Here is a 25,843-nt window from a genome sequence, read left to right as displayed (position 1 = left end):
ACTCATGATTCACGACCAGTTTATGGAAAAAAAAAGATGCCTTTGTTTAAAAATAGGCGAGACTGCTGAGTTGTGTTGTGGAAAATGTCAGCTATGACCGATGAGTCTGACCCACATTATCAACCAACAGTAAGGATATTTCAGTGCAAATGTTATGAGAATTCTTTTAAAATGTTTTTGCCAGTGTTTATTTGTCATCATAAAGTTCATAAAGTTAAAGGGCACATTCTCATGTCAGGTAAAGACTTTATTGGTGAAGTGGATGTTGACAAATTTGAATTTTAGTGCAGATAAGGCAACTAGCATACTTATTTAATAGGTCAGTGCCCTACATTTATAAACTATGAGTAGCTTATTAAAGATAAACCTGATGAAATTCCTTTGGTTCTCATCTTGAGCTACAATATATTTAATAATAATATTTTACTCTTGTTCTTGTAGAAATCAAGTCTCCCCACTTGCCAAGGTGAAATCTTCAGATACAAATTCTGCGCAGTTACTTTAAAGTATTATTTAAATAAAACCCACATATAATATCACTGGTCAGCTCTGACAAAAGTGAACTGAACTGTTCAGTGTAGGATACTTTGTGTCCTATATCTCCCTCTCTCATCAGTTAATCTGTAATTGAGAAACTGTTTAACTCACCTTTATTTGGAAAACTGATATATCGTATCTTCAGTCGGTCAAGTGCAATTCTTATGTGAAAAAAAGCTTTTGAAAGACTAAGTGCATCCTTGCTCCTTCCATAGGAATTCAGAGGGTAAGTCATGTGCTGCTAAACAAATGTATTTGATTAACTAAACATCAGTAAGTGTGAGCACCTCTATAAGCGCTAAAGGTTTGGCAGTTTGTTGGTCGGGAGCATTTAGGTGCGAGTTAACGCAATGGAGAGGAGGAAAGAACAACGATCTCAAAGAAGCATTCGTTTCTGCCCATCGCTCTGGGAAAGGTTATGAGAGCAAAGTAGCTGAAGTCCATCATTTTTCACTGAGAAAGAGTATTCACAAGTAGAAAACATTCGAGACAGTTGCATGGCGTCCTGGGAGTGGATGTCCCGAGAAATTCAGAGAGCGCAATGCTCAGAGAAACAACAAAAAACACCTCTGACTCTACAGGCCTTCATTAGTACGTTAAACAGTATAATCAGAAAAAGACTGAACATGTATGACTTGTATGGAGTAGTTGCTAAAGAGCTTTAAAAATACCTTCTGGAAAGTTACGCTTTAGAGAGGAGACCAAAGCAGAGATGTTTGGCAAAGACAGCGTATTGGCACAAAAACCTCACATCATCTATCAAGCACAGTGGAGGATGGATGATGGTTTGAACTCGTTTTTGCAGTCACAGGACTCGGGCAGTCGCTAAGTTGACCACAAACTCCTCTATGTACCAAAGTATTCAAGAGTTTAATGTAAGGCCTTCTGTCTGACAGCCAAAGCGTGGCTACAACTGGATTGTGCAACAGGATGTTGCATGCCCCAGCATAATACTTGCAAGATCCCAAAGCACAGCAGTAAATCTGCAACAGGATGGCTGAAGAAAAAAACTTAACCTGACAAATGCAAACCTCGAAGCAACCTTGAAATGAAGATTTGGAAAAGAATTCTTCTACAGTGATGTGACAGACTGATAAAATCCCACAGAAATTATTGCTGCTAAAAGTGAATCATAGGTTTTCTTAGGACTGTAGCCCTAATATGCTCATCTACAGTTTAGGGATGTTCGGTAATTCTAAGCAGTGATTATGGCAGGATAAATCTGGAACAGTTTAAATGATAAAAAGGGAACCAAACCAAACATCCCCTGCTTTTATGCCTCTAGAAAGAGGACCAAAAGGTAAAAAAAAAAAAAATAAAAAAAAAAGCAAGCAGAAACTGCATGTAGAGCAGATTATCACACATGACTCCAAACTCTGAGAACGCAGCAGTGAATAAAAATATTCTTAAGTCTCAAAATGTAATTTATCCGTCCAGATTTCTCCCGATCACTTTTTGGAGCTAAACAAAAATAACACAGACACACCACATTTGTAACAATAAACTATTCTTTTTCTCATATTTACATTCGTACCTAATGTGCAAATCAATAATTTAAAGTAGTGTAAAACTCTTAAAGAAATACAAAATCATATCTTACAGTCCTAAACATGGTGGAGAGTCCATGAACTAGTCGTCACATAGAAACAAAGAGGAGCAACACTGCAGTGTGTACAGGAGAGAGACAGAAGCAAACTGAGAGAGCAGTGGACATCCTTGGCCAGGACACACTAAGTTAAGGACAGCATGGTACATTATCCAAGCATCACCAGAACAAACAGCAACACAAACACTGCGTCTTTACAGTAGTCATGTCAAATGAGCAGAAAGCACTTGGAGGCCTGGGGTTTCTTTTTTTGTTGTTTTTTTTTTTGGAAAAGCCCCTCTGATTGGTTAAAGCACTGATGATCACAAAGGCTTGTGGTGCTCATAGCAGCAGGTGCTTCTTTTTAACGGCCTCTAGATATGGAAGAAGAACAATCTCACACTGGACCGGTGACACATCTATACTGCATGTCACCACATAGTGCTAGTAGCATGATTGCACATTGTGTTGTGTTGTGTGTGTGTGTCGGGGGCAACGGACATGTAAAAACACTTCAGACAAACACACATCAACCTGCTCTCACTACCCGCAGTTCTTCTCATCTAACACATTTACCAAGTAGCGCAGTCAACAGCAACTCAGAGAAACACACCATAAGCACTGCATATTTGAGAAGCAAATCATCCTATGCACATTGTTCAGTGTTTGGCACAAAAAAGAAACATTTTGAAAATCTGAACTGTACTTTTTTTTTCTTTTAAGAAGCCAGTTTGGCAGTGCTTGTGGACTTTTAGGAGGTTGACTACGGGCAAAAATGTGAAACAATGTCTTACACAATAGTTTGAGTCCAATTCCGAAACGGCAAACCTTTGCAACTTGGCTAGAACAAAGGTACACTTCACATATGAGAGTTTTACATTTCATCCTAATCCGACATTACAATCTCTAATGCTTACACATTTCAATTCCTGTAGTTCAAATTGGTTTACAAAAGCACACTGACGATCTTTTACAATGTACAAGACACAGTTAACCTACAGTAACTATATTATTGGTGCATAGACAAAATTGAGAGAGGGTGTAGCAAAAGAATCACCAATTTATTGCTTGAAATTCTAATATTATTCCCTCATTAGATTTATATTGATTGCAAAACAACTACAAATTTTTTTTTCCACAGAGATTTTGAAGAACCGAGCAGAGGTATTGCATTCAAACTGATTAAAAGAGATAAAATGTTCCTTCCTGACGAGATGCAAATGTTCTGCACTTTGAAAAATAAAGAAATTTCCTTTCCACATACAGAAAGTTACATCACAAAGATGACTTTTACTCTAAAACAAGTAAAAGACTAAATTGAATGAGACAGAAGTCAAACAAAACTACGATATCTGGCCAAAGCTGCTCACTGTTTCAAGTTCTGCTTCCCCCATCATAAAGTAATAACCTTTACTAACAAGGGAAGGGCGACGGGAATACACAAGCATTCTTCAACAAAACAGGATAATGTTTGCCATCATGTTATTCTAAATGCAGAGTGCAGATGGTGTTGTTCCCTCAGGTCTCCTGCAGACTTTTTGACAAGCTGGAGTAGCGGTGATGGCTATACAGGCCTCTGCATTTTGCTCTCCCTCTCCCTGCGTTTCACCTCCTCTCTGTAGCAGTAGGAGCAGTAGTTGTCTGTCTCTGGCCTACCGTAGAAGGAGCAGTTCTCCCTCTTGCAGCGGCGCTGCTGAAAGCAGTACAAAGGGCTTCCAGAGCTCCGCCCTTTGGTTTTATCTTGGTTGAGCCAGGTGTGAGATGAGTTGTCCTCATCGGCAAACTCAAGGCAGTCCTGAATGTCTCCCGCATCGAATCCATTGGTGTAGGTGTGGGACTTGTGTTCGCCAGGCATATTGTAGGACAGCGAATCTATGGTGTTAACAGTGCGGACCCCTGACAGGCGAGCAGGGCTGTAACTCTGGGATGAAAGTGTGCGGTTCTGCTGGGGGTAGGTGGCGCATGTCTTTAGAGTGCCCACCACAGGCTTGTAGGGGTCATCTTGGAAGATGGAGGATTGCATGTTGACATCTTGTAAGTGGATCACGCTGTGCCTCTGGATGGGCGGTGTATGGCTGTAGTGGGCAGACACAGGAACAGGCCCAGGTCTCTTAGCACCAATACTGGGGGAGGAGTAAGGCGCAGGGGTTGGGGCCGGGTGCGAGACATGGTGCAAGGCTGGAGGTGGGGTGAGAGGAGGGGCCGGGACAGAGGCAAGAGGCGCCGCGGGAGTGGGACTGTTCCTGCCCTGCATCTTGAGACCCAGTGGGGGCTGGGAGTTGTTATAGGGGTGTGTGTGGTGAGGCAGGATGGGAGAGCAGCTCTCCGGAGGTGAGCTGTCTGATCTCTCCCTCTGGAAGACACTCTCATGCTCAGGCTTCTTGACAGCTACCTCATTGGTGACAGCGGGCTTCTTTTCGACCTCCTTCCTTTTCTGGTCCTGCTCCTGGCTGAAGCGCTCCTGGGCGTTTGTCAAGTAGTAGCTGATCATCTCTTCGTGGAACTGGTGTCGATGGCTGGTGAGCAGGAGTCCTGCAAAAATGAACTTACGCTCCCCCTGCATGGCAGCCCGTAGGATGTTGAGGCTGAGCTTGACATCGGTGCTGTATTTCCAGTTTTCCAGGGTCTTGTCCCCTGAGCCTTTACCTGCACTGTCCTGTCTCTCAGTGGGCGAGGAGCTGGAGGGTCTGTCTCTGTCCGTGGGGGAAGGACTAGTGGCCTTCTCAGAAGAAGTGGAGCTTGCAGACTGGCCCGAGTCCTCCTTGCTTCCCTTGGTTGACTTAGACTCCTTTTTCTTTGCCTTTTCCCCTCCGTTCTCCCCACTGCGACCTGAGCCAGAGTTAGATTTGTTCATTTTGCCATGAACAAGGCCACCCAGACCACCCATGTTCTTCTTCAGCTTGATTCCAAGGGTTTTGCTGAAGCTACCTAGTTTGTTGGCTACAGAGTCGGCCCGGCTCTTGTCTTTGTCTTTTCGCTGCTTGTCTTTATCCTTCTCCTTGCTTGGCTTGCCAGTGTTGACGTTAGAGTTGCTGCCGACAGACTCGCGGTCAGAGTCCATGGACTCGGCCAGAGACTGGACATCCTCACCTGCGGAGGCTGTGGGAGACTCTGGCTGAGCAAGGGGAGCCTGCACAAAGACACGCAAACACACACGACTGAACAGTTGTTCAAAATTCGCTTGTGGATTAGCACCATGAAAATTTAAGGGGAAAGCTTGCCGCAAAACTTTACCTACATATTTTCAGTGAATCCATCTGAATTATTGTGGGGTTGACCAGTTTTTGCCTAACAGAACGACACCTACACTGCACTCGCCTTGTGGTGCTCAAAACATGCAAAAAAATATCAGCGTCGCTTGACCGACCTTGTAGCTCATAGTGAGCACCTTCATGTAGTAACTACCTTTTCTTCTACCAGACTAGACCTGCTCTATCTGGGTCATGTTTTCTGATAGGAAACACTGCTGCTGAATTTTTTCACTTCTATTTTACCATGACCATTTGCACCATGAAGCAAGCGCCTTCTACTTCCATTCTATTAAACAGAAGAAAGACTTATCTACAGATGATTTTCCAAAAATTAAGCAAATCATGGAATGATAAACAGCACTACAGACCAAATATGCATTTTTAATTTTGAGGTAAACTTTCCTTTTCATGTATTCCCAATGAATTCCAAACAAAAAAGAAGAAGAAATCAAGTATAATTGCCTGTTTTCTATTTTTTTATAGCCAGTAAACACATAAATGTCTAAGATTATTGCTTTCTGAGAGTAAATAAAGCCGACTGATTGGACTCTGGGGCTTCGAGAACATCTGGAATGGAAGAGTCCCTGCATAGCGCTAAATTAACCATGACAAACAAGGCACACTTGTGTGAAGAAGAAAAAAAGGTTACCCTTGTTTCAGATGGAATTCGGATCCATGTTACATTCATGTAGTTGTGCAGCAGGTTTAGTTTGGCCTCCAGAGACAAGATGAGACTGGAGAAGGGGGGAAAAAAACACATGAATTAACAACAAGCAGCGGTTACAACACGTGTGTGACATTTGTGACATATGTTCACCAAAATTTTGTGGCACATGTGGGTGTGCTATAGCATTTGTAGAAAATACTGACAAACTCTTTGAGCCATCTTGCACGAACGTGTTTCATTGTTCAAATGCAGAAGTGGAACCACGGCGCAAATAACGCCCAAAACGTATTGAGGGCAATATAAAGTCTTTTCTGCTTTGTTCACACTACAGCTTGTTGGGAGGATAAAATGACACCCTGACTGACAGGAATGTGAAACAGAAACTTCTTGCATAAACTCTTTCTTCAGCTCAGGCTTTCGCTGTTTCAGTGAGGCTCTACCTATGGGAACCTCACAATTTGCTCTTCCAGTGCTCTCATTCTTTTAAAGCGACTTGATCCTGAAGTAAATAATCTGAATTAAATCCTCCACATAGCACCTTGTAGGTGAACAGGCAGGACTCTCCTGACCTGCAGGTTTTACCCTCTCACGCCTTGTGACGCCGTGCGCCTTGTCGATAAGGATCGCCGAGTGATATACTGTACAGGACTTACTTGGCTAGCTTGGCATTATCATTGTCGTCCCTCCCCCACTCCCAATCCCTGCCGGGGTCCACGGCAAAATGGAGTGCCAGCAGCTTGTGCTCCGAGTCGGTCAGAGGGATAACAGCTGGAAGACATGAGATTATCAGAACATTAGCTTGGTCCAGCTTTACCACTGGAGACAAAATAGCATGCTACCACTTCTCTCAAGGCCATCGCACTGTCACAGCGAAAGCAAGCGGCACCGTAATGACACACTAGAATAATACCACGTTAATGATCCCAGATGCCTGTCAGTGTGGGGTAAAGTATACTGGAGGTGTATTCACGCCGTCATTTATTTTTCAGGCAGAGAAGTGACCATGACCTGTGACTGTCATTCAACATGACTCATTCAAACACAGAAGGGCCTCAGTCAAACTTGATTGTTTATGATGTAATGCAGACTGGCGTGTTTAGTCTAGTCTAAACAGACTTTTATCTTTTCCACGAAGAAAATGAAAGGAAAGCATTTCTTTATTATAACTTGGGTTGAAACTGGTCTGGAGCCCCAAAGTGTTTTTATCATATAATACAACTGAAAGTTCTAAAAACAGTGACCAAATAGACATTATGGTGAGACTGTTTTATCAATTACTGCTTCCAACATCACGACTGAACGTGCAATCCCAGCTTACACGCTGAAATACAGATGTGCTTACGTGTCTGCAACACTGAACAAACTCTGGTCAGACTGCTCTTACTAGTTTTGTTCAATGCTCTCCCATTCTTTCACTTACTGTACATTTACGTGGCATAGTGTTAACATTACCAAAATGAATAACAGCCCAAAACGACTAAAATAGGACCAACCACTCTGGAAAAGAATCTCAGAAACCCATATTGCATTCATAATAGAACAAAGAAAACATATCAAATGTTTAAACTGACAAAATGCACTATTTTAAAAACTTTTTAAATTTGATGGCAGCAACACATCTCAAAATAGCAGGAACAGGGACAATGCAAGGGTGGAAAGCCAAGTGGTACTAAGAAGAAACAGCTGGAGGAACTTTTTGCACATAATTAGGTTAATTAGCAACAGGTCAGCAGCATGATTTAGTATAAAAAGAGCATCTTAAACAGCCAGAGTTTCTCAGAAGTAAAGATGAGCAGAGCTTCACAAGCTGGGGGAAAAAAGATGTGTCGACAAATTGTGGAATAATTTTAGAATAATGTTCCTCAATGTGAAATTGTAAAGACTACAAATATCTCATTATCCACACTACACGATATATTAAAAAGAATCATCACTGGGTGCCTGTGATCTTTGGACTCTCAGTTACCACTGCATTAAAAACAGACATGGAAATCACTATATGGGTTCAGGAACACTTCCAGAAATCCTTGTCTCCACAAATGGAGGTTAAAGCTCTATCACGCAAACAAGAAGCCTGGGCTGAAACTCATTTAAAATGGACTGAGGCAAAGTGGAAGACTGTTCTGTGGTCAGACGGGTTTCGAAATGTGAAATTCTGGTTTTTTTGGAAAACACACAAGATCCTCTGGACTAAAGCGAACCCTCAGGTTTGATTGTATAAGGTTGCATTAGTGTCTATGGAGCTGCCAGCTTGCACATGTAAGGCACCATCAGTGCTGAAAGGTATTTACAGCTTTTAGAACATACGCGCTCCAATCCAGATGACATCAATTTCAGCGAAGGCCTTTAAAAATGCCTACTGCATCTGTTACAGCAGCATGAATCCCAGCACTGAACTGGCCAGCCAGCAGTCCAGACCATTCACCAACTGAAAACACATCTGACGCATCATGAAACAAAAATATGACAAAGATGACCCAGGAGTATTGAGAATCCTGTATCATACAGCATTCCTCTCCCAGAAGTCCAGCAACTGGTCCCCTCAGTTGCCAGACCGGATGTTAAACAGTGGTAAACATGGCTGATTTTTGGAAGCGTGTCGCTGCCATCAAATTCAAAACGAGCTAAATTTTGTCTTAAAACAGTACAGTTTAAACACTTGGCCTGTTTTCTATGTTCTATTTCTAGTTTTTGAGATTTTCAAATCATTACATTCTGGTTTTATCTGCGCACAATCCAAACAATTTCAGAGCTTGAGCGTTCTACATTTGACTGAAGCTGCATAAGCTAAATTTGGTTCAGTAATAGACTGCAATCAGACACAGCAGCAGAGGATAAGAGCCGGAGTGCTGAAATAATTCCATTCATGCTTATCTGATATGATCAACTACTTAGAAGCAGGAAGAGGTTTTCAACAGTAATCACTGGACACAGAACATAAAACAGACACCTACCCGGCCTCCTCTTGTGGGAAATGTGCTTACAGTGTGTACACAGTGCAGGCATGTACAGTACTTGTTTTGGTCTGAGTGTGTGGGTGCCTTTTAAAACAACCGTACATAAGGAGGACTAACTAGACCTCGCTGGCCCACATGACAGCTCTCCTCAGGCTACCTAGTGTGGGGGTTGTTGTCCACATGACAGCAGAGAGAGGCAGGCTGTTCGGGCTGGGGACATTCCAGCCTTCACTGTCAGACCCAGATGGAAGACGCAGTCTCCTCCCTGCTTCATCAATTCTTCCACTGCCAATAGGCTGCTCTGCTCTCCAGGCTTCACGGAGACACAGATACCAGCAGCAACTGCCCCTCCTGCGTCCCTGCACGTCAAATCCTCACTCTGTGCCCTCTTGCGTGTCTTTTTTTAAGTTCATATGCATAATGAAATGCACGCGATTAATCGTGCCAGGTGTCAAAATACTGGTGGGACATGCATCCTCGTGACGCTTGAAGCTCTTGAGACACAATTAGTCCAGCTACACCCACGCCAGCGTTAACCTGATCACTCATATATATCTGGCACCATTAGTCACAAATAAATGCCTGCTGGGTAAATATATTAATAAGAGCACTGATGACAGACATTTGTCCTTAGAGGTCACCGCTGCCTTTGACTGCTTGCAAATCACAACATATTAAACACAAACTTAAAATAAAGAAATAAATGCATGACCTATGCCTGCAGCCACACCGTCAGGCGGTAATGAGCACTGGCATGGCAGCGCTGTAAGCTGAGAGGAAAGGTGGTTTTCTTTATAGATGTTTTTTCCTAGAATGTCTTGCCCAGAAAAATTCTGTCATAATCGCAAACACACACACACACACACAGCCAGCCAGAGGACAGTGAACCAGCTCCCACTCAGTTCCCACTCGGGTCATACAGCAGAGGTCTGCGAGGTGCCGTCCGGGCTCCCACGATGCAGCTGTCCGTCTTTCTCGCCATTCCAAAGAGCTGTGTGTGCTGTTGTTCCCATTTGGGCCTGGTCCAAATTTAGAGATTCAACATTGCCAGTTGAGCTCTGGGGGACTAAAGTGTGCTGTAATGTATTTACTCTCCCTGTTGGCAGCTTTGTTTTGTTGTCCTTGAATGACCAATTTCCATACTTTATGGATGGATGACATCACAGCGCTGCATGGTATGCAAGCTGTGCACTCAGCAGCATCGCTGATAGCCTGCCTCACTTTGCTAAGTTTGCAGTTTGATTCGGGGAAATACGAACATACAAAACTTGGGTGTGACATGTAAGGAAACAGCAGTTAAATGAAAATCACTTGATTGGTCATAAACATATTTGTCCTTCTTTTTTGTTAGTCAAACAAAACAGCAGAATAAGATGTCAATGTGGCTTCTCCAACTTCTCCTTTTCCCCTCACTTAGACAAAGTCACCTTTTACAAGGTTTGATTGGCAGCAGAATCACGGAGTCAATGTTTCCCTCTGTATTGAGATTCAAGAACAATTTGTACTGTCTGGAAAATGCACAAATTTGAAATTCCTGACTTTGCACAGCTGCAGATTTAAAGGGCTCAATTCACCAGGGTAAACAGCAGCCATGCATGTAAACAAGTCTGAGCCTTTTCCCCAGAAAATCATGGTGGATAATAGAAGTGAATCACATCTGAAGCAACACAGAAAACTAAAATAAATACAATTTTAATGGCCATTCCCATATTGTTATACTTGATACTGCAGGCACAATGTCAAAAACCCATGTTCACATTTTGCTTTCAGGGAGCCAGAGCTTCTTGTGTTTTTTAAAAGTGGTCTTGAGCAATAGTTGTCCAGGCTTTCTGAAAGTCCTTCCATTTTTTGTTAGACACTAGCTGTTTGTTTACTCTTTTTTTTAAATCAAATCCTTATAACTGACCATTTTCAGAGGAATGTTTTTTTCCTTTGTTATGCCACTTAACACTGACCTGTGAATCACTCAAGCATAAAAAAAGGCATCAAACAAGGGATGAACCAGTTTTGTGTCTACACATAACAGACAACTTAGCAAAGAACCTGTTTTAAATTGTATTTTTAGGCACTTTGTTGCTAGCAGCCTGTAATTTGTTCCCATTTCTTACCAAATACCAAAGATAACACCATAAATAGCAATTTTGCACCAACAAAGTACAAAAGAGCTATTAGGTGAAAACTTGATGTGTTTTGGCATAGTATGCAATCTGTCCTTAAAAAACTCTCAGAAACTGGATGAGTGGAGGACAAAAAGAAGAAGTAACATGGGGACGACTGTGGTTCAGGGGGTTGGGAAGCGTATCTGTAACCAGAAGGTCGCCGGTTCGATCCCCGGGCTCTCTGTCCTGGTCGTTGTGTCCTTGGGCAAGACACTTTACCCTACCGCCTACTGGTGTTGGCCAGAGGGGCCGATGGTGCAATATGGCAGCCTCGCTTCTGTCAGTCTGCCCCAGGGCAGCTGTGGCTACAACCATAGCTTGCCTCCACCAGTGTGTGAATGCGAGAGTGAATGAATAGTGGTATTGTAAAGCGCTTTGGGTGCCTTGAAAAGCGCTGTATAAATCCAATCCATTATTATTAAAAAAAAAATCCAGTGAACGGTTTCTGAAAAGTCAAATCCTTAAGAGACAGGAAACAAATCCAGGCAACAGGTCTTACAGTGTGACGAATGTAAAAATCTGCACAGAGGAGGTCAGGTGGAGGTTCTGTCATGGTTTGGAGCCAGTGGTGTTGGTGGTGTTACTGCCAGTGCAGTAAAAGCATATATGCATAGAGAAGCACACAGTGGAAATGAATGTGTCATGGACTGACTTCACCAGAGCCCCGGCTTCAACATTATTGAAGCAATGTAGGATCATCTAGACAGAAGAAAAAGCAGGAAACATCCAAAGACCAGCTTTGAATGAACTATTCCTGAAGACTACTTGAAGAAATCACAAGAAAGCTTGCCTAAGAGAGTTCAGGCTGTGCTGAAGAATAAAGGTGGTCACACCTTTATAGGTATACTGTTTTCCGTGTATGGTTTCACATATTTCAATACGTCACTGCACCTACGTATTCCCCATTTTCTTTGCAAATATAAAGAAATGAGGGGTGCCTCAAGACTTTTTCACAGTACTGTATACTGTCCTTTTTTCAATAGATGTGGATCTGGAGAGAAGCTGTGTAGTTAAATGACACTGTTTTGTAGGTGGTCTTTGCATAAAAGTTGTCCATTTACTTTTCATTCAAGAGAGTGTTAGAAGTGTGATGATGTGATGCCAAAGAAAACCTGGAAGTGTTTTGGTTTTAGGAGCAGAGCTTGAAATAGCTCCAGAGTTTTCCAGAGGGTCAGTTCCTCTCATAGATTTTTTAGCCACAGAAGCACAAACAAAATCATGAAAGACAGCAAGTGGCATCTACTGAGGAGCTAGTCATTATTACACAGCTGGTGACCATAGAAATGTGCACAGGTCTCTAGGTTCACCTGACTTCCTCACCCAAGCAAACCACTTGACTCCTGAGGGGAAAAAAAGGGGAAAAAAACTGCAATAACCTCTGGCTTCAGTCACTCCTCACGTGTTGTTTTTTCATCCGCCTTCAGTGCAACCCCAGAAGTCATGCAGGCATGCTATAAAAGGAGCAGAAGCATGATCTGTCAGGGTGATTTAGAGTCAGGTTACTAGGAAGGACTCCACTATAATCTTCCACACAGAGGGCGGAATAAAGAGCCACTATTCTAACCCAGTCCCTGACACCTGAACACACACAAGGCCAAGAGACCCTCGGATGCTCTTCACTGTGGAAGAGGGAAATTGAGAGTAAGCATCCACCTGAGACGTCCACACAGTGGCCTTACTGTCAGAAGAGCGGGTTGGTTTGCTGGGGCCCCAAGCATCCCGGGACCCTGCCCATATGTGGTGATGTGGTGAGGTCTTCGGGGCTGGCTGGGTCTGGCTCTGCCCTAGTTGGCAGTGGAAGATTAGGTCTGTCAGTCAGACTGACCGCCTGTCTGTCTGGCAGCCGTACAGAGATATGAACCAGCACGGCCGCACAGTACTGCATTGAGAAATTTACAAATTCTATTAAAATGCAGACGCACGTTATAAAAATGTGTGCATAAAAGAGAAATATGCATAACACATTTGCAGATGCTGACACTCATATTGAAAGCAGTCCAGAATTGTATAAGAGCCATGCAGTACGGGTTATCACATGGCATACTGGAGAAAGACTGCAGATGAAACACTTTCTGATCCTATCGCAGTACACTCTGTACCAGAAGGAAAAAGTACAGCCACGCAGTGGTGTTGTGATCAGGCTGCTGTGTGTTTTTTGGGTATATGCACCATCTGGTGGACAAGAAGAGAATCCATCAGCCCGCTAAATCCCCAAACACTAGTGTAAGTATTCAGTAGTTCTCAGCTGTGTGGTAGACTGGCTTTGATGTGCTGCTGGGGCATTAAAGAGAATGACTGCAGGGCAGGAATGGCAGGTTAGTAATCATGTCTGTCTGCTAGCCTGCAGTGGTCATAGACGGACTTAATAACTAGGTTGGTGTTTGATGACCCAGATTAGGACCTTGAATATTCAAAAAAGCGAGAGAGAGAGAGAGAGAGAGAGAGAGAGAGAGAGAGAAAGAGAGAGAGAGAGAGAGAGAGAGAGAGAGAAAAGAGGAAGAATGAAACTGCTTGTTCGCTTGCGAGTGAGAAAAAGAGACAGAGACGGAGTCAGCCAGCTGCCCCCGCAAATGACACGTGAGTTCCACCCACTGAGTCAGATACAGAAGAGTGCCGTGACTACTAAGACTGGTTGTCAGGGAGATCCACTCTGTTTATCAATTAAAAACGTCCGTGTGAGAAATGCTCTGACCTCAAGAGCGAGCAACGCACCCAGAGTGGGAACGCTGGCATCTGAGTGAACAAAACAAGCCTTGCTCAACACAAGGGACAATCCACACTTCCTTACCACAACATAACACAATCAATATGCTCTGCACAGCATCGTGTCACAAATTCCTGTGAAAGAGGCACACATATAAACACACACCCCTACTCTGACAAATTAAACTCACAACAGTGACTGCAGGTGAGCTTTGAATTATTCGGTCAGCTCCTAATAAGAAGAAGAAGCGTGCTGTCCACTTTCCTGCATGTTGGCCACTTTCTGGTTCCTGCTGCCAACTGGCCTGTTTAAATAATGGATCACGAGTAATTAGACTGCTGTCTCATACATTATTCACCTCTAGCAGGACAGGCAGACCACTCGCCTTCCCTCTCGCAGTCCTCCACCCACCAAGTTAAAAGCAATGGCTGTCAAACTACTGCAGATGTTGTCAGAAAAAAAACCTTGAATTTTCATGAACAGGAGGTCAAGAAAAGGTTTTGCATTAAAGATTCCCACCTGAGGATGCCGTCGGCTCTTTCTGTCAGGGTATAGAAGCGGTTTTTGGTTTTTTGCTGGACATCTTCTTACCTTGCTCGCGCTGCTGGTCTCTCTGCTCCATGGACACCAGTGCGGAGAAGTGCGCCTGATCGTAGGCCAGGACCAGTGGGGAGCAGTGACAGCGGCTCGGGGGCACCTCGAGGGGCAGATAGAGCCCTCCAAACGGGATGGGAGCAAACGCTGGAATTCAGATAGAGAACCATATTTAGTTTCACTCTATCGCTTGAACTGCTGTACCAGAGAGGAGCGAGTCGACATGCGTTCAAGTCTACCTTCTCCTCCCGAGTCTCTGAGCATTGTATCAGCCACCACTACAATTGGCCTGCGTAGCACGTGGGCCAGCACAAACACATGGAACTCCTCCAGACTCTCATAGACCGGATCCTCTGAGTTATCCACCCTGAAGGGAAAAAAACCCAAAAACATTACATTACACACTGCAACACTGTAGCAATTTCCTGCTTCTGTATTGAGGCCAGCCAAAATAGCAATGTCCATGCCAATCATATGCCTAATCTGATCCTCTTGAATCCATTTCCCATTTGGCTCGCTTTAACAGACAGGACAACGATGCCCATCCTGTCATACATGTGTTTCAGTAAAAGAGAGCAGGAGAGGAAAATGAGAAAAGGGAAGGGAGAGCCATAGCTCTCAGGCATGCAGCCACCAGGGAACCAGAGGATGTACAACAATTAAGTTGTCAGCCACACAAACAGCCACGCTGCCAAATTCACTCTAATAAAGAGCCTCTTAATATGCGATCCCACTCATCCTATTTAGGGCCTCATCTCACACTAGGACCATCAAACATCCCTAACCTGATTACCGTATCACAGTCAACCTCAATGAGAGGTTAAAAACACCAGATTAAATGAGGAAATGATTTCCTTTAACAGAAATTTTTCAGCACTGGACGGCATTGCACCAACATGAGGAATAACACAGAAAAACTGTGCTGTTTTCAGATGTCGCACTCACAAAGAAACAGTTTGCAAGGAGGTTTTTTTTGTTGTTGTTGTTGGTTTTTTTTACATTTCACTTTCAACTGAAACAAAAGTTAGTGATGACGAGCACAGATAACCACAGCCTCCTTAAATGGCACTGTATGTATTTCAGCAGACACCGTGATGAGCCTGTCTGTCCGTCAGAGCGGTTTTCACTTCACTATAGCGAGCACCTACATGAGAAAGTATGTATGTTTATTTCAGTGAATATGGAAACAGAGACAAACCACAAGTTTCTCTGCGTAGGAGGAGGAAACCAGAGTACGTTTCAAATCTGCCTCTGTAGCCTGAGATAAACCCTGCGTTACCCTTATTTATGCAGCTTTCTGCAGCTAAAAGTAACCCACAGCTCAGGGGAGGTTCACAGCTCAGATGATTAATACTGACGACAGCCAGTAGATGGCACAGTTTCACGCGTTAGCTTCAGCAATGTTATTAAAGGGAGGCAGCGGTTCTGAAGAGAAACTGTCCAAGTGGAAACAATGAGTTTCCCTGACAAATTGATTTTACTGAGAAGGTCACTTTTGTTTTAGCTGTGGGCTTTGTGCAGCGCTTCACCACACAGGGTTAGGAAACAAAGGAGGGTTGTAATGTAGGATTAAAACGGCACTGCTCGCTGCTGCATTTCCGTTTCGTTCCATTCATTTTATGCAGTGATTCAGGAGCAACTTTTGCTGAATTTTGGTCAGTGGTAATGTGTCTGGGAAATTGAATGTGCTTGTGGGCTCGACTGTAAGCCCGTACCCTCCACTGGTGTTCCCGTTTTTGCTGAGGTGACTTCGAGGCTCGCTGGAGGCCAACTTTAGCAGTTCGTTCCACTCTTTCTCCCACTCCTCTTCGGTGTACACCAGCCCCGACTGCAGAAAAAAAAAGAAAAGGAAATTCTGATTAATATGCACAGTGTTCACCCAGACAGCCCATTTTTTGCCATTGCAGCTTGCATTTGTGGACATTTTGTCATTTTTCCACCGTTAATGAGTGTTTGGTAAAAGAGAAAGTCAGGAGATACGGGTAATTAGAGACAGGTGGCTGACATGAAACAATGCTCCGTGCCCAGACGCAAACCAGGACGCTGCGTTACATGAGATGCATCTTAGATCACTGGGCCACCAGGACGCCTTGGGCGTTTTTAAAACATGAGCATCTGGACTACTTCTTAGGGCTGAGCTATCTTTGGTGACACCGTTTTTCTAATAGATTTTAAAACTCTTTAATACATGAATATCAAGAAAATGGAGGAAATGTAGAGGATTTGACAGTATTAGCGGCACTGCTACTAATGCACGCTTGCGATCATGGAAAGATCATTTTTTATCAAAGCAAAAAAAACTAAAAGTGCAAAATCGGAGACTATTAACTGCGGCTCGTTTAATGCTTGCTTGCTCATATGGATTTATTAATATGTCATTAATGAAAGAGGATGCGGTGCATTTAGGAGTTTCAGTGTGTGAAGACTGACGCTCTCCCTACCTCCTTGTTCTGTTGCGTCTGCTGCCACCTCCATCTCCTCTTCAGAGCGTCTCTCTCCGCTCCGCTCTTCATCATGGTGTACAGGGACTTCCTCAGCATCAGGTCTCTGTCATGGAAGCCCCACATCCCTGATAAATGCACACACATGACATGTTGCTGAATGGTAGGACAGAGGAGATGAAACAATGTGGCCATTACACACAAAACAAGATTATGTTGATAAATCATTCAGAGGTGTCCATGGCTTTTTATTAAAAATGTCCTTCATCACTCCTCAAACAGCCTCAGTTGTCTGACAGACACAGTAGATTGCATTAACTCCGGTGTGCCTAACCCTGTGCTGCTAGCAGTCCTCACACTGAGGAGTCAACCACCTCTTTCAGCAGATACCTGAATATGGCGTTGTCTCTTAAACCCTACGGCTGAAAGTCTCCTGCAGTGTATAGGTCACTTTCCTCCTTCCCTTCCTTGCTTCCTTGGCTTTCTCCAGCTCCATCATTCGCAGACTATTCCTTATATTCAGCAGCTGCTCTGCAGCACTGACATGGTTTTTAGATAGACATGACACCAGCTCGCACAGCTGATGCTTAGAGAAGCGCTCCATTATTACCGGGTTTTTGATTCAAGCGTAAATTATGAATAGTGAATAACTCACCCAACGAGGCAGCATGCAGGAGGCAGTTCCCATCCCCTGTGGTGGCCAGAGGGAGCAGCTTCTTGCAGCTGGTGCACATTGTAGACCACCAGTTCAGACGACCTGCGCACAACAGCGAGAGCAACACGAGGATGTCAGAAAATACACTTATTAATTACATCACAGAGGCAAGAAAACACACAGTTTTTCCAACAAGCACAATTTGTTTCAAAACCAGCACGTCTCCCTAAAACAAGTTCCTCCTCAGCCCAACTTTTACAGTATGTACAGCTTTCCACTTCATCATAGCCGTGCTTGCATCCCTGAGGGAGAGACGACTGTTTCACAGCCCTGGGCACCACACAGTGCTTTACTGCAGCTAGCCGCACTGCTCTGAGCCGGGGGTGATCTGACTGCATCATTTATTTAACAACATTAAACACAGAACAGCGTCTGAATGATTTACCCCTCAGTGTGGATGGGCTCAGAATGCAGATGTTTTCTCGATTTGCAGCTCCTGATTTTATTTCTCACAATAAATATTCGTTAATTGTCTAGAAAGTTGGACTAGCTTGACTTATCAGCGCTTTTTATGACGTTACATCAAAGAGTAATACATGTGCCCTGCACATGGAATATTACGGCTGAGAATCAACCACCCATGAAGAAAGGCTAATTCACAACTGGTTGTACTTTACTGTACCTTTTCCTAATTGCAGAGATATGCACTTTATAGTAGTGGCTAAGCTTTGGTACCCACAGTCTGCGATTTATAAAGTTTAGAGTAAATTTGCAGCAGGAAATCCATCACTTTTTCACAAGAGATCAGATAAATCTTGTGTTTATCTAAATATTTAACTATAAAGACACTGATTCTGTCCTATTTATGTGTTAACGGTTAATTGACCCAATATTTCTCTGGCTGAGTGTTCGCAGACCTTGAACAGAATCAAATTTAGGAGGTTTTACAGTCTCTGCAGTCCTGGTGTGGAAAAGTCTGCAGGAAGATTGGAAACTTCTCTAACTAGTTTCTCTCCGTAGTTCAAAGCGTCGGCTGGGATATGAATCCTTTGGGGTCCCGGATGCTTTGAATTAGCTGTTGTCATCTCCCCTCCAGATGATGCTGCTACTCTGATTTGCTCAGTCTCTCTGTCTTAATTTCAGTCTAGCCCCCTACATCTGTCTGCTTCACTGACTTTCAGAGCATTTTCTCACTGCTACTGCTTTGTTAGACGAACATTTTATTCTCACTAAACTGAGAATATGGGGAAAAGCACGTATCCCATATCAGTAGGAGCAGAAGGACTTTAAGTGAATGTATAACATCCTACAGTACTCACCAGCCTGCTCCAAAGCCATCATGGTTGACTGCTCTATCAGATCTCTTTCTATGAAGCTCCTAAAGTCTTCGCTGTAGACGCTGAGGTCCGGTAGCTGGAATGTGTAAATGGGCATCTCAAGAGGGAACTGCTCGCTGGTACACTCACTAGCCACCTGCAACCGTGCCAGGGAGACGATAGCAGAGCTGGCATGGGAGATTCCACGCGAGAGACGCTTCTCTGAAAATGAGAGACAAATGAAAAGTGAAGGGACGAGTGGAAAGCAAACTGAAAGATGAAAGAAAAAGATTTCTTTGGATCTTGGCGATGGTCGCGCTGAGGTGGCTACCTTGTGCATTGTCCTCCTGCTTCTGTGCACACGGTCTGTCGATCTTGCTGACATGGGTGGGTGTGTCACGCGTCTCTGGCTGTTTGTAATAGCGGCCCTCGTTAAAGACCTGCGGCAGGTTGGCAGTGTGGACCTGTCTGAGCTCCTCGTAGTCATTTAGAGCAGCACTGAGGTCCCAGTTTTTACCTGGAGGAGAAACACACAAATTTTTTATTTAAAAAAAAAAAAAAAGGCTTTTCTGAAAGAAAAAAAAAAGCCAACATTCACAACAAGACACTCTTAACTACAGCTTACAGTAAACAGGGTTATCTCGTGGTAAAAAAACTACCTATGCTACCTATTGTGGGAAGTAAAGGGGAACCCTGGGACAGAATGCAAAAAGCTGCTGAGTATGCTGCAAATAAGCCACATAAATCATTTAGCACAGATAAATTCCGACAAATTCCTATATCTTAAAAATTTTAAAGAATGAGCTTCAGTTATAACGATACAACATCCATATGGAGCAAAGTCACACAGTGCTTTTGCCCGAGGAAAACACGCTGCTTCACGTAAAATACAGACTTGGATATCGAGGTTATAAAGACAGTGAAGGGAAGCAGATCCATTAACATTATGACAGCAATATCCTGATGTGCAAGGAGGGACCCACAAAGAGACCCACACACATACTGGCAACACATGCAGAGACACAGTTGTCTCCTCTGGGTGCTGTCTCTCTAACAGAAATCCCCTCAAGGCTTTAAAGACACGAGTCAAGTCTCAGTCTTATTATACCACAGTGTGATATTTTTTAACAATGCCATAGGAACTCTCTGCAAACCAGTCATTTCAAAACCCACGGGTGTGTCTTCGTGTAATCGGAGCATGTTCGTGAGTCAGAGTCCATTAATGGAAAGCCTTTGTAAAAAGAGACCTGCAGGAAGTTGTCCTCTCTTGCTGACTTCCAGACACGATGATTACGAAGCGTCTGGATATGAGAACCGACACCACTAATCGCTGTCTCTCACATCAATCAATGCAAAGCTTATTTCGCTCTATGGATCTCAGTATCTTGAGCTACACAAATACAGGAATACAACTTATGGTCCAGCTGCACAGCCACTCAGCACCTAATGCACTGTCTTTAAAAGCTTCCACATTAGCCTGCTATTAACTTTGGTTTGGAAAGCACTATTTCAACGCTTTCATTTATAATGCCTGTCGTCTGCAAAACAAAACAAAACAAAAACCCACATAAATTCATGCAGTATGAACGTACATCACAATCTGAATACAATAAAGGCCCAAAACCAATTCAACAGTGTAGATTCAATACTTAAACAGGCCTCTAGGGGGAAGCACCACATGTGCTCTGTCATGTTTCTCTGTCTCTTCACACCAACTTGATTCAGACCACAGGGTCACAGAGCAGCTGTTTGATTCAAGCCTCTAAAACTAAGACAACATCAGACCAAAGCACAATACTGAAACAGCTCATCCAGGCTCTTGTCTGCCTTGTCTGAGTGCACGGTCTTGTTTGGTGTCTGTGAGTGTCACGTGTAGTCCACCGAGGTTAAGTGCCAAAACAGAATCAGGAAAAAAACTGACAGTAGCAGAGAATCGGACGCTCAAAACTCTCACTCTTCATCCGAAGAGACGAAACTGGATGTACTATATACACCCAGACAAAAAAAAAATTCCAGGACACATGCGTGCTGCCAGCACTCCACGAGGATTTCATCACCCTAATGGATGCCTGATTACTGTGGTGCACGCTTTTATTCCTGTAAAGCAGACAAGAATGCGTTTGCACTTATGGTTCAGCGTGCTTCACTTTATGCTAAATTAGATGAAATCACAGAATTTCCTGTGGACGAACGAAGAGTAGAAACGCACAACATATATATCTACTGAAGCTGATTCAACCAGCTATCAATCAGCTTTCTGAGGCCGTGTGCATTTTGCTGCCTTTTCTTTTTTTTTTTTTTTGGAGCTGCACCCAAGCTATACAAGTGCCAGTAACACTGTGCTCCTCAATGAGTTCCAATGAATGGGCACAAAGCTTTCTCTGGGGAGCGCCCTCGTAAAACTGTCACACTGGCCTCTAAATCAGCAAGCTTGCTCTCCGACGCAGGCCCCTCTCCTCTCCGCCCGTCTTCTGTTTTCTTTATTTTCCGTTCCGCTTATTTCCTCTTCTCTGCTCATGGCATAACTGGGAGCAGCCGATCAAAACAATACATATAAATATTTAGATTTCGCAAGAAAAGAGCGCGTAGTCATCTCTTACCTTCCAGCAGGTCTCTTGCCAGACCTGGTTCTGCCCCGGTGGACCGAACAAAGTCTGACAGGACCGCGTCCATGTCCAGAGTCATGTGATCATGTGTGTGCGCTGCCCAAGGTGCAGCGGTGGCCTTGGTGGACGCCAGGCTTCACGTTCTCATCTGAGGTGGAATATGGAAAAAAAAGGCAAAGAAAAACACAAGCAGGTTTTAAACACACTGTTCAACAGCATCGGCCACACCTTTAAAAACGGATTCCTCACTAACCCCTTTGAGAAGAGACTGCCCCGCTGCCTCGTTTTAATCCTAGCCAGCAGCTCAAGCCAGCTTGTACTGGTGTGCAATGCTTTATAGAGCATAGTTCATAGTAATGTGAAGAGCACTCAACTCCCAGCACTCCTCCTAGCCTCTTCTAACATTCACAACATAATAACCAGCATCACAGATGCAATATGAAAACCACAACCAGGACTCACCTGCTTATGCCCAAAGAATCTGGCCAACTGCCCATGAACATAACAACACTGAGCTTCTTCCAGCCACTGAGTGTCAACCTGTGGTCTTTGGGTATGATCCAGTATCTGAACACATCAATATACGGATATTATTGATGTAGACAGAGGAAGGATGCCTCTGACTATTAGTGTAGTTGTGTGATTCAGTGTGATGTTATTTAGTGTGATGGGATTTTTACATCATGGCTATAACACCCGAGCTCTAATCATCAACAAACATTGCCTTGTTAGGTCATAAATAACACAACTGCGCACGCGCACTCACTCCCTCGGTCTATGGAATGAATGAGTCCACGCATAGCTTTCATTCCCCTTCCTTCTGTGTGGGTGACGGGGAAGCTGAGCTCAGAGCATTGTCAGTGAAGAAACAAACACCTACAGGCTGGAGCTCTGACACCAGGCTTCTGTGTACTGAACAGAGGTTGGAGAACAGTTCAGATGTGAAACTTTGACCTTAAGAGGAGTGAGAGCATGTTGGAGCCATCCAGATACTCTGCCCACGCATGAGAGAGGCAAGCAGGACAGAAGCGCTAGCTCCAAGTGCGCCACAGGGACTGGACTTTCCATCAGGGTTCGGATAAGCTTTGTGGGCCGGCAGACACTCCCGCTTCCGAGGTTACAGAAAACCAGTGAAATAATCAAAAAGCATAATGAGGGACAGCAGAATATCGTGGCATCTTTTGCTGAGCACTACAGAAATTTTTTTTATTTCAAAGTGTCCCCTCAGTCAGTATTATCAGCACATGGAAATTAAAGGCACGAGACATAAAAGAATATAACTTGAGTGCTTTTTGATTGTTGGCATTAGATTTAGAAGCATCATTCTTCAAGACCCAGCAACTTCAGTCTTTGTCATATGCATTATTAATGAGTTAAAGCTGCACTTAAGCTTTAGTTTAGCTGACCTACTTAGTGTGCATTGTGTTGAATGTAGATTATTGTACCGAGAGAAACAGGAAATGCAACATTTACAGTGTTCGACTGTGAATAATAAAGCTATGAGCCAACGTTTATAATTTTGGCTTTTTACATACTTGAAATTGGACATTTTCTTTTTATAACCAACAGGCAAACTTTTTATTTCAGCCATAAATACCACTTAGAGAAAATTCTAAACCCTTGAACGCAGTCTGTGAGATATTTATCTTCTTTGAGGACTTAAGAGGCACCAATTGTGTGCGTAATTACACTATAAGGGCTCAATATGGATTAATAGGCTGCCTATCAGGGTATCAATAACGCTTTGCAAAGGAAAAATCTTTGACGAACGGTAGAGAAGGAATGAGAGAGAGCGCATTCTTTAGAAGCCAGGGTCTCATCTTTTCCCATAAGAGCAGCACTACTGAGGTCATTTTCCCTGTGGGAGGTAATTATGACTCAAACACCCAAATGTATGCTTTTCTACTTGATGTAAAAACATGTGGGCCATAATAACTATAGGTCTATCTAGCTTCCTGTTAGTCACCAACTCTGTTGGCTTTTTCACACTTCTGCAAAATGTGAAGGCAAGTTGACAAATGCAGCAAAAGGACTGAAACTCAAATGCAACTTCTGTACCTCTCAGGGTCATTTTTGTAGAATATGGATGAACTACTTTGGAAAACTGACCAGTAACGTTTCCTTCAAACTGTAATATCCAGATATAGATCAGTATAAATTCAGGAGTAAGCTGTTTTGGAATGTAAATGAGTACAATCATTTGGCTGCTGTTGTTAAACAGGTTTTTTTTCTCTTTACTTTAGTTTGATTTATATCGTTATACAAACTGTAAAAAATGGGACTTGTAGTAGAGGTAGTACTTGGATGGTACTTCCCTGAAAACCTCCAAACCTGTGGAGATCTGTGCTCGCATAACAAAAAACTGAAGCTACACAAAAGTTGTTGCAGAGCTCTGTGTACACTTTGTGATGACCATATATGTCTGACTCTGACCTGAGAAGACCCTCGCCTTTTTGCAGAAGCAGAAAGCACATCACTTCCAACACTTTTCTGTTAAGCGTTCTGTGCACACGTCTTACCATAAGTGTATAAAATGTGCCCTATTGTGACATTGTACACATCAAAGCGGTCAAGTTATCTCCAGCTTGATCAACTGCCATGAAACAGTAAAACACTACTTCCACTTTAAAGTGGATCTTACACGCCGTTTCTTATTTTCTTCCATAGATTTAGCATTACAGTGGTGGATAATCATGTTAACCATGGCCAAAGTTTCAAATACTGTGGTCAGCACTGGATAGGTAATCCCACAGTGTCAGAGAGATAATATTCCTTATACAATGATCTCAGGCACAGTTCTTGCTAAGAACACAGAAGCCCCACCCACCTGCTTGTTTAAACCTTCTGTATGCAAAAGAAAGCTGGCTCAAGGTAGTGTCATATACCATGCATAACTGTTCTGTTATTTACTGTTTTGATGGTGAGGTTTTTGCTCTGTGAAACATGTGAATGGACGTCACACAGAGAAGGCTGGAAGTGAAATCAACTATCCGGTCGTTAAGTGATGACGTGAGGAATCCTACTTCCGGGCCTAAAGTAGTCTGCGTTTAATATGGCTTTTGTGTTGTTAACATGTTTAATGTTTTGTATTTTCTTCTATTTAATCTCAAAAAGCTCCTAAAACAGTCAGTGATCACTGTTGACCTCCCTCGGCTTTTATTACCGCTAATCATTTATTTAAGCTCAGTTTTTAAAACCTTAGGATGTAACTACAGCCCAGCCCATGCAGCAGTATATGAATGACTAACCTCGTATTGTGAATGGATTATCTCAGTTGTTCTCCTGGCTGAAGTTTGGTCCTTTTACAGCATCCTGCCATGCGATTACATTTGTTCCTGACCACCGAGAACACTCGCGTTAACTTTTATCGAGTGGAAAAAAAGTTAGCTTGTTTATATTATGCTAACATAGCTGTGTCGCTAGCGGTCACGTAGCACATCATTATATACCAGCTAGCCCAACTTCAGTAACCCTACAAACGTCACTGCTGTTTAGTTTTCTGTCTTCATTTATGTTGGAAGTGATAACAGAGCTGTACGTTTTAATTTGTTTCCAAAACCCCGCAGTCAGGACATGCTATATTGTATTTAGATAGAAGCTAGCGAGCTAACTTCCTGCTAACTTCTAACTCGTTAAATGCCATAAATTCTGTTTTCGTGGATGCCTGGATGTTAAACTCAATTGTTACACCTGGTAGAGCAGAACGCTGATCATTTTATTAAAGATGAAAGACTTTAGACAGTTTTTCAACTCTCAGTAATGCCATAGTGATCGTTTGATATATGGACCTGCAGCGGAGTTTAGGCCCAGGCACGGCTAGTGACGTCAGACTTAACGACCGGATAGTACCCATGCCCATCACTCAAGAAAACAAGATGCCCACTGCAGAAGTGCTGCTCACTGATGTGTTTTTGACAAAGTGGGTGTCTATGACAGCCACATCCAGCCAATGTTATTATTGTCATCTACCAGCTGAATGTGACAACACTGATGATGTGATGCAACTTTCTCTCTTTAGGTGGTGATACATACATTCTGTATTTTCGCTGAGGGTTGTTGAGAAGCCATCTGATGACCCACAGAACTGCCAGGACCAGACGGTGGGCTAGTCCATGACTTCAGAGGCAGCAGAGGAAAGGAAGACACTGGGGATGCAAAGAAGAGAATCCTGAAACACACAAAAACACTGAACATTAGCATCCAAAAAAAATTTCAGTTGGCGAGTCTGTGGAGCAAACTCTGTGACAATCAGCACTTCTTGGTTTTCAAGTATTGCTCACAAAGGTGTTTTTAGGTTCATTACCATGCTGCAAAATGAATGCATCTCCACAAAGATGCAAACCTGAACACGTCTCTGATGACTGGAGTGCT

The 25,843-nt window shown here is 43.3% G+C and overlaps 1 protein-coding gene across 1 annotated transcript in view; it reads right to left on the bottom strand.

The window, feature by feature from the left end:
- Positions 1–275: 275 nt before the first annotated feature.
- The window catches only part of otud7a (OTU deubiquitinase 7A), a 46,297-nt gene continuing 20,729 nt past the window's right edge, over positions 276–25,843 (bottom strand). Inside the window, exons 2-13 of the mRNA XM_085282189.1 lie at positions 25,505–25,640; positions 21,467–21,620; positions 19,198–19,383; positions 18,870–19,088; positions 17,551–17,652; positions 16,896–17,023; positions 16,170–16,282; positions 14,694–14,821; positions 14,452–14,601; positions 6,694–6,808; positions 6,023–6,107; positions 276–5,252 (exon numbers count right to left, since the gene is read on the bottom strand). Of these exons, the coding sequence (XP_085138315.1) occupies positions 3,687–5,252; positions 6,023–6,107; positions 6,694–6,808; positions 14,452–14,601; positions 14,694–14,821; positions 16,170–16,282; positions 16,896–17,023; positions 17,551–17,652; positions 18,870–19,088; positions 19,198–19,383; positions 21,467–21,551 (2,877 nt within the window). The 5' untranslated portion in view covers positions 21,552–21,620; positions 25,505–25,640 and the 3' untranslated portion in view covers positions 276–3,686. The remainder of the gene's footprint in view (positions 5,253–6,022; positions 6,108–6,693; positions 6,809–14,451; positions 14,602–14,693; positions 14,822–16,169; positions 16,283–16,895; positions 17,024–17,550; positions 17,653–18,869; positions 19,089–19,197; positions 19,384–21,466; positions 21,621–25,504; positions 25,641–25,843) is intronic.

The sequence above is a fragment of the Mchenga conophoros genome, linkage group LG7 (assembly GCF_057382185.1).
Source record: "Mchenga conophoros isolate Kocher_MC1m ecotype Shallow Benthic linkage group LG7, M_conophoros_male_GT1.1, whole genome shotgun sequence".
Classification (NCBI taxonomy): domain Eukaryota; kingdom Metazoa; phylum Chordata; class Actinopteri; order Cichliformes; family Cichlidae; genus Mchenga; species Mchenga conophoros.
Note: the sequence above shows the minus strand (reverse complement) of the source record. Positions and strands in the feature narration are given on the sequence as shown.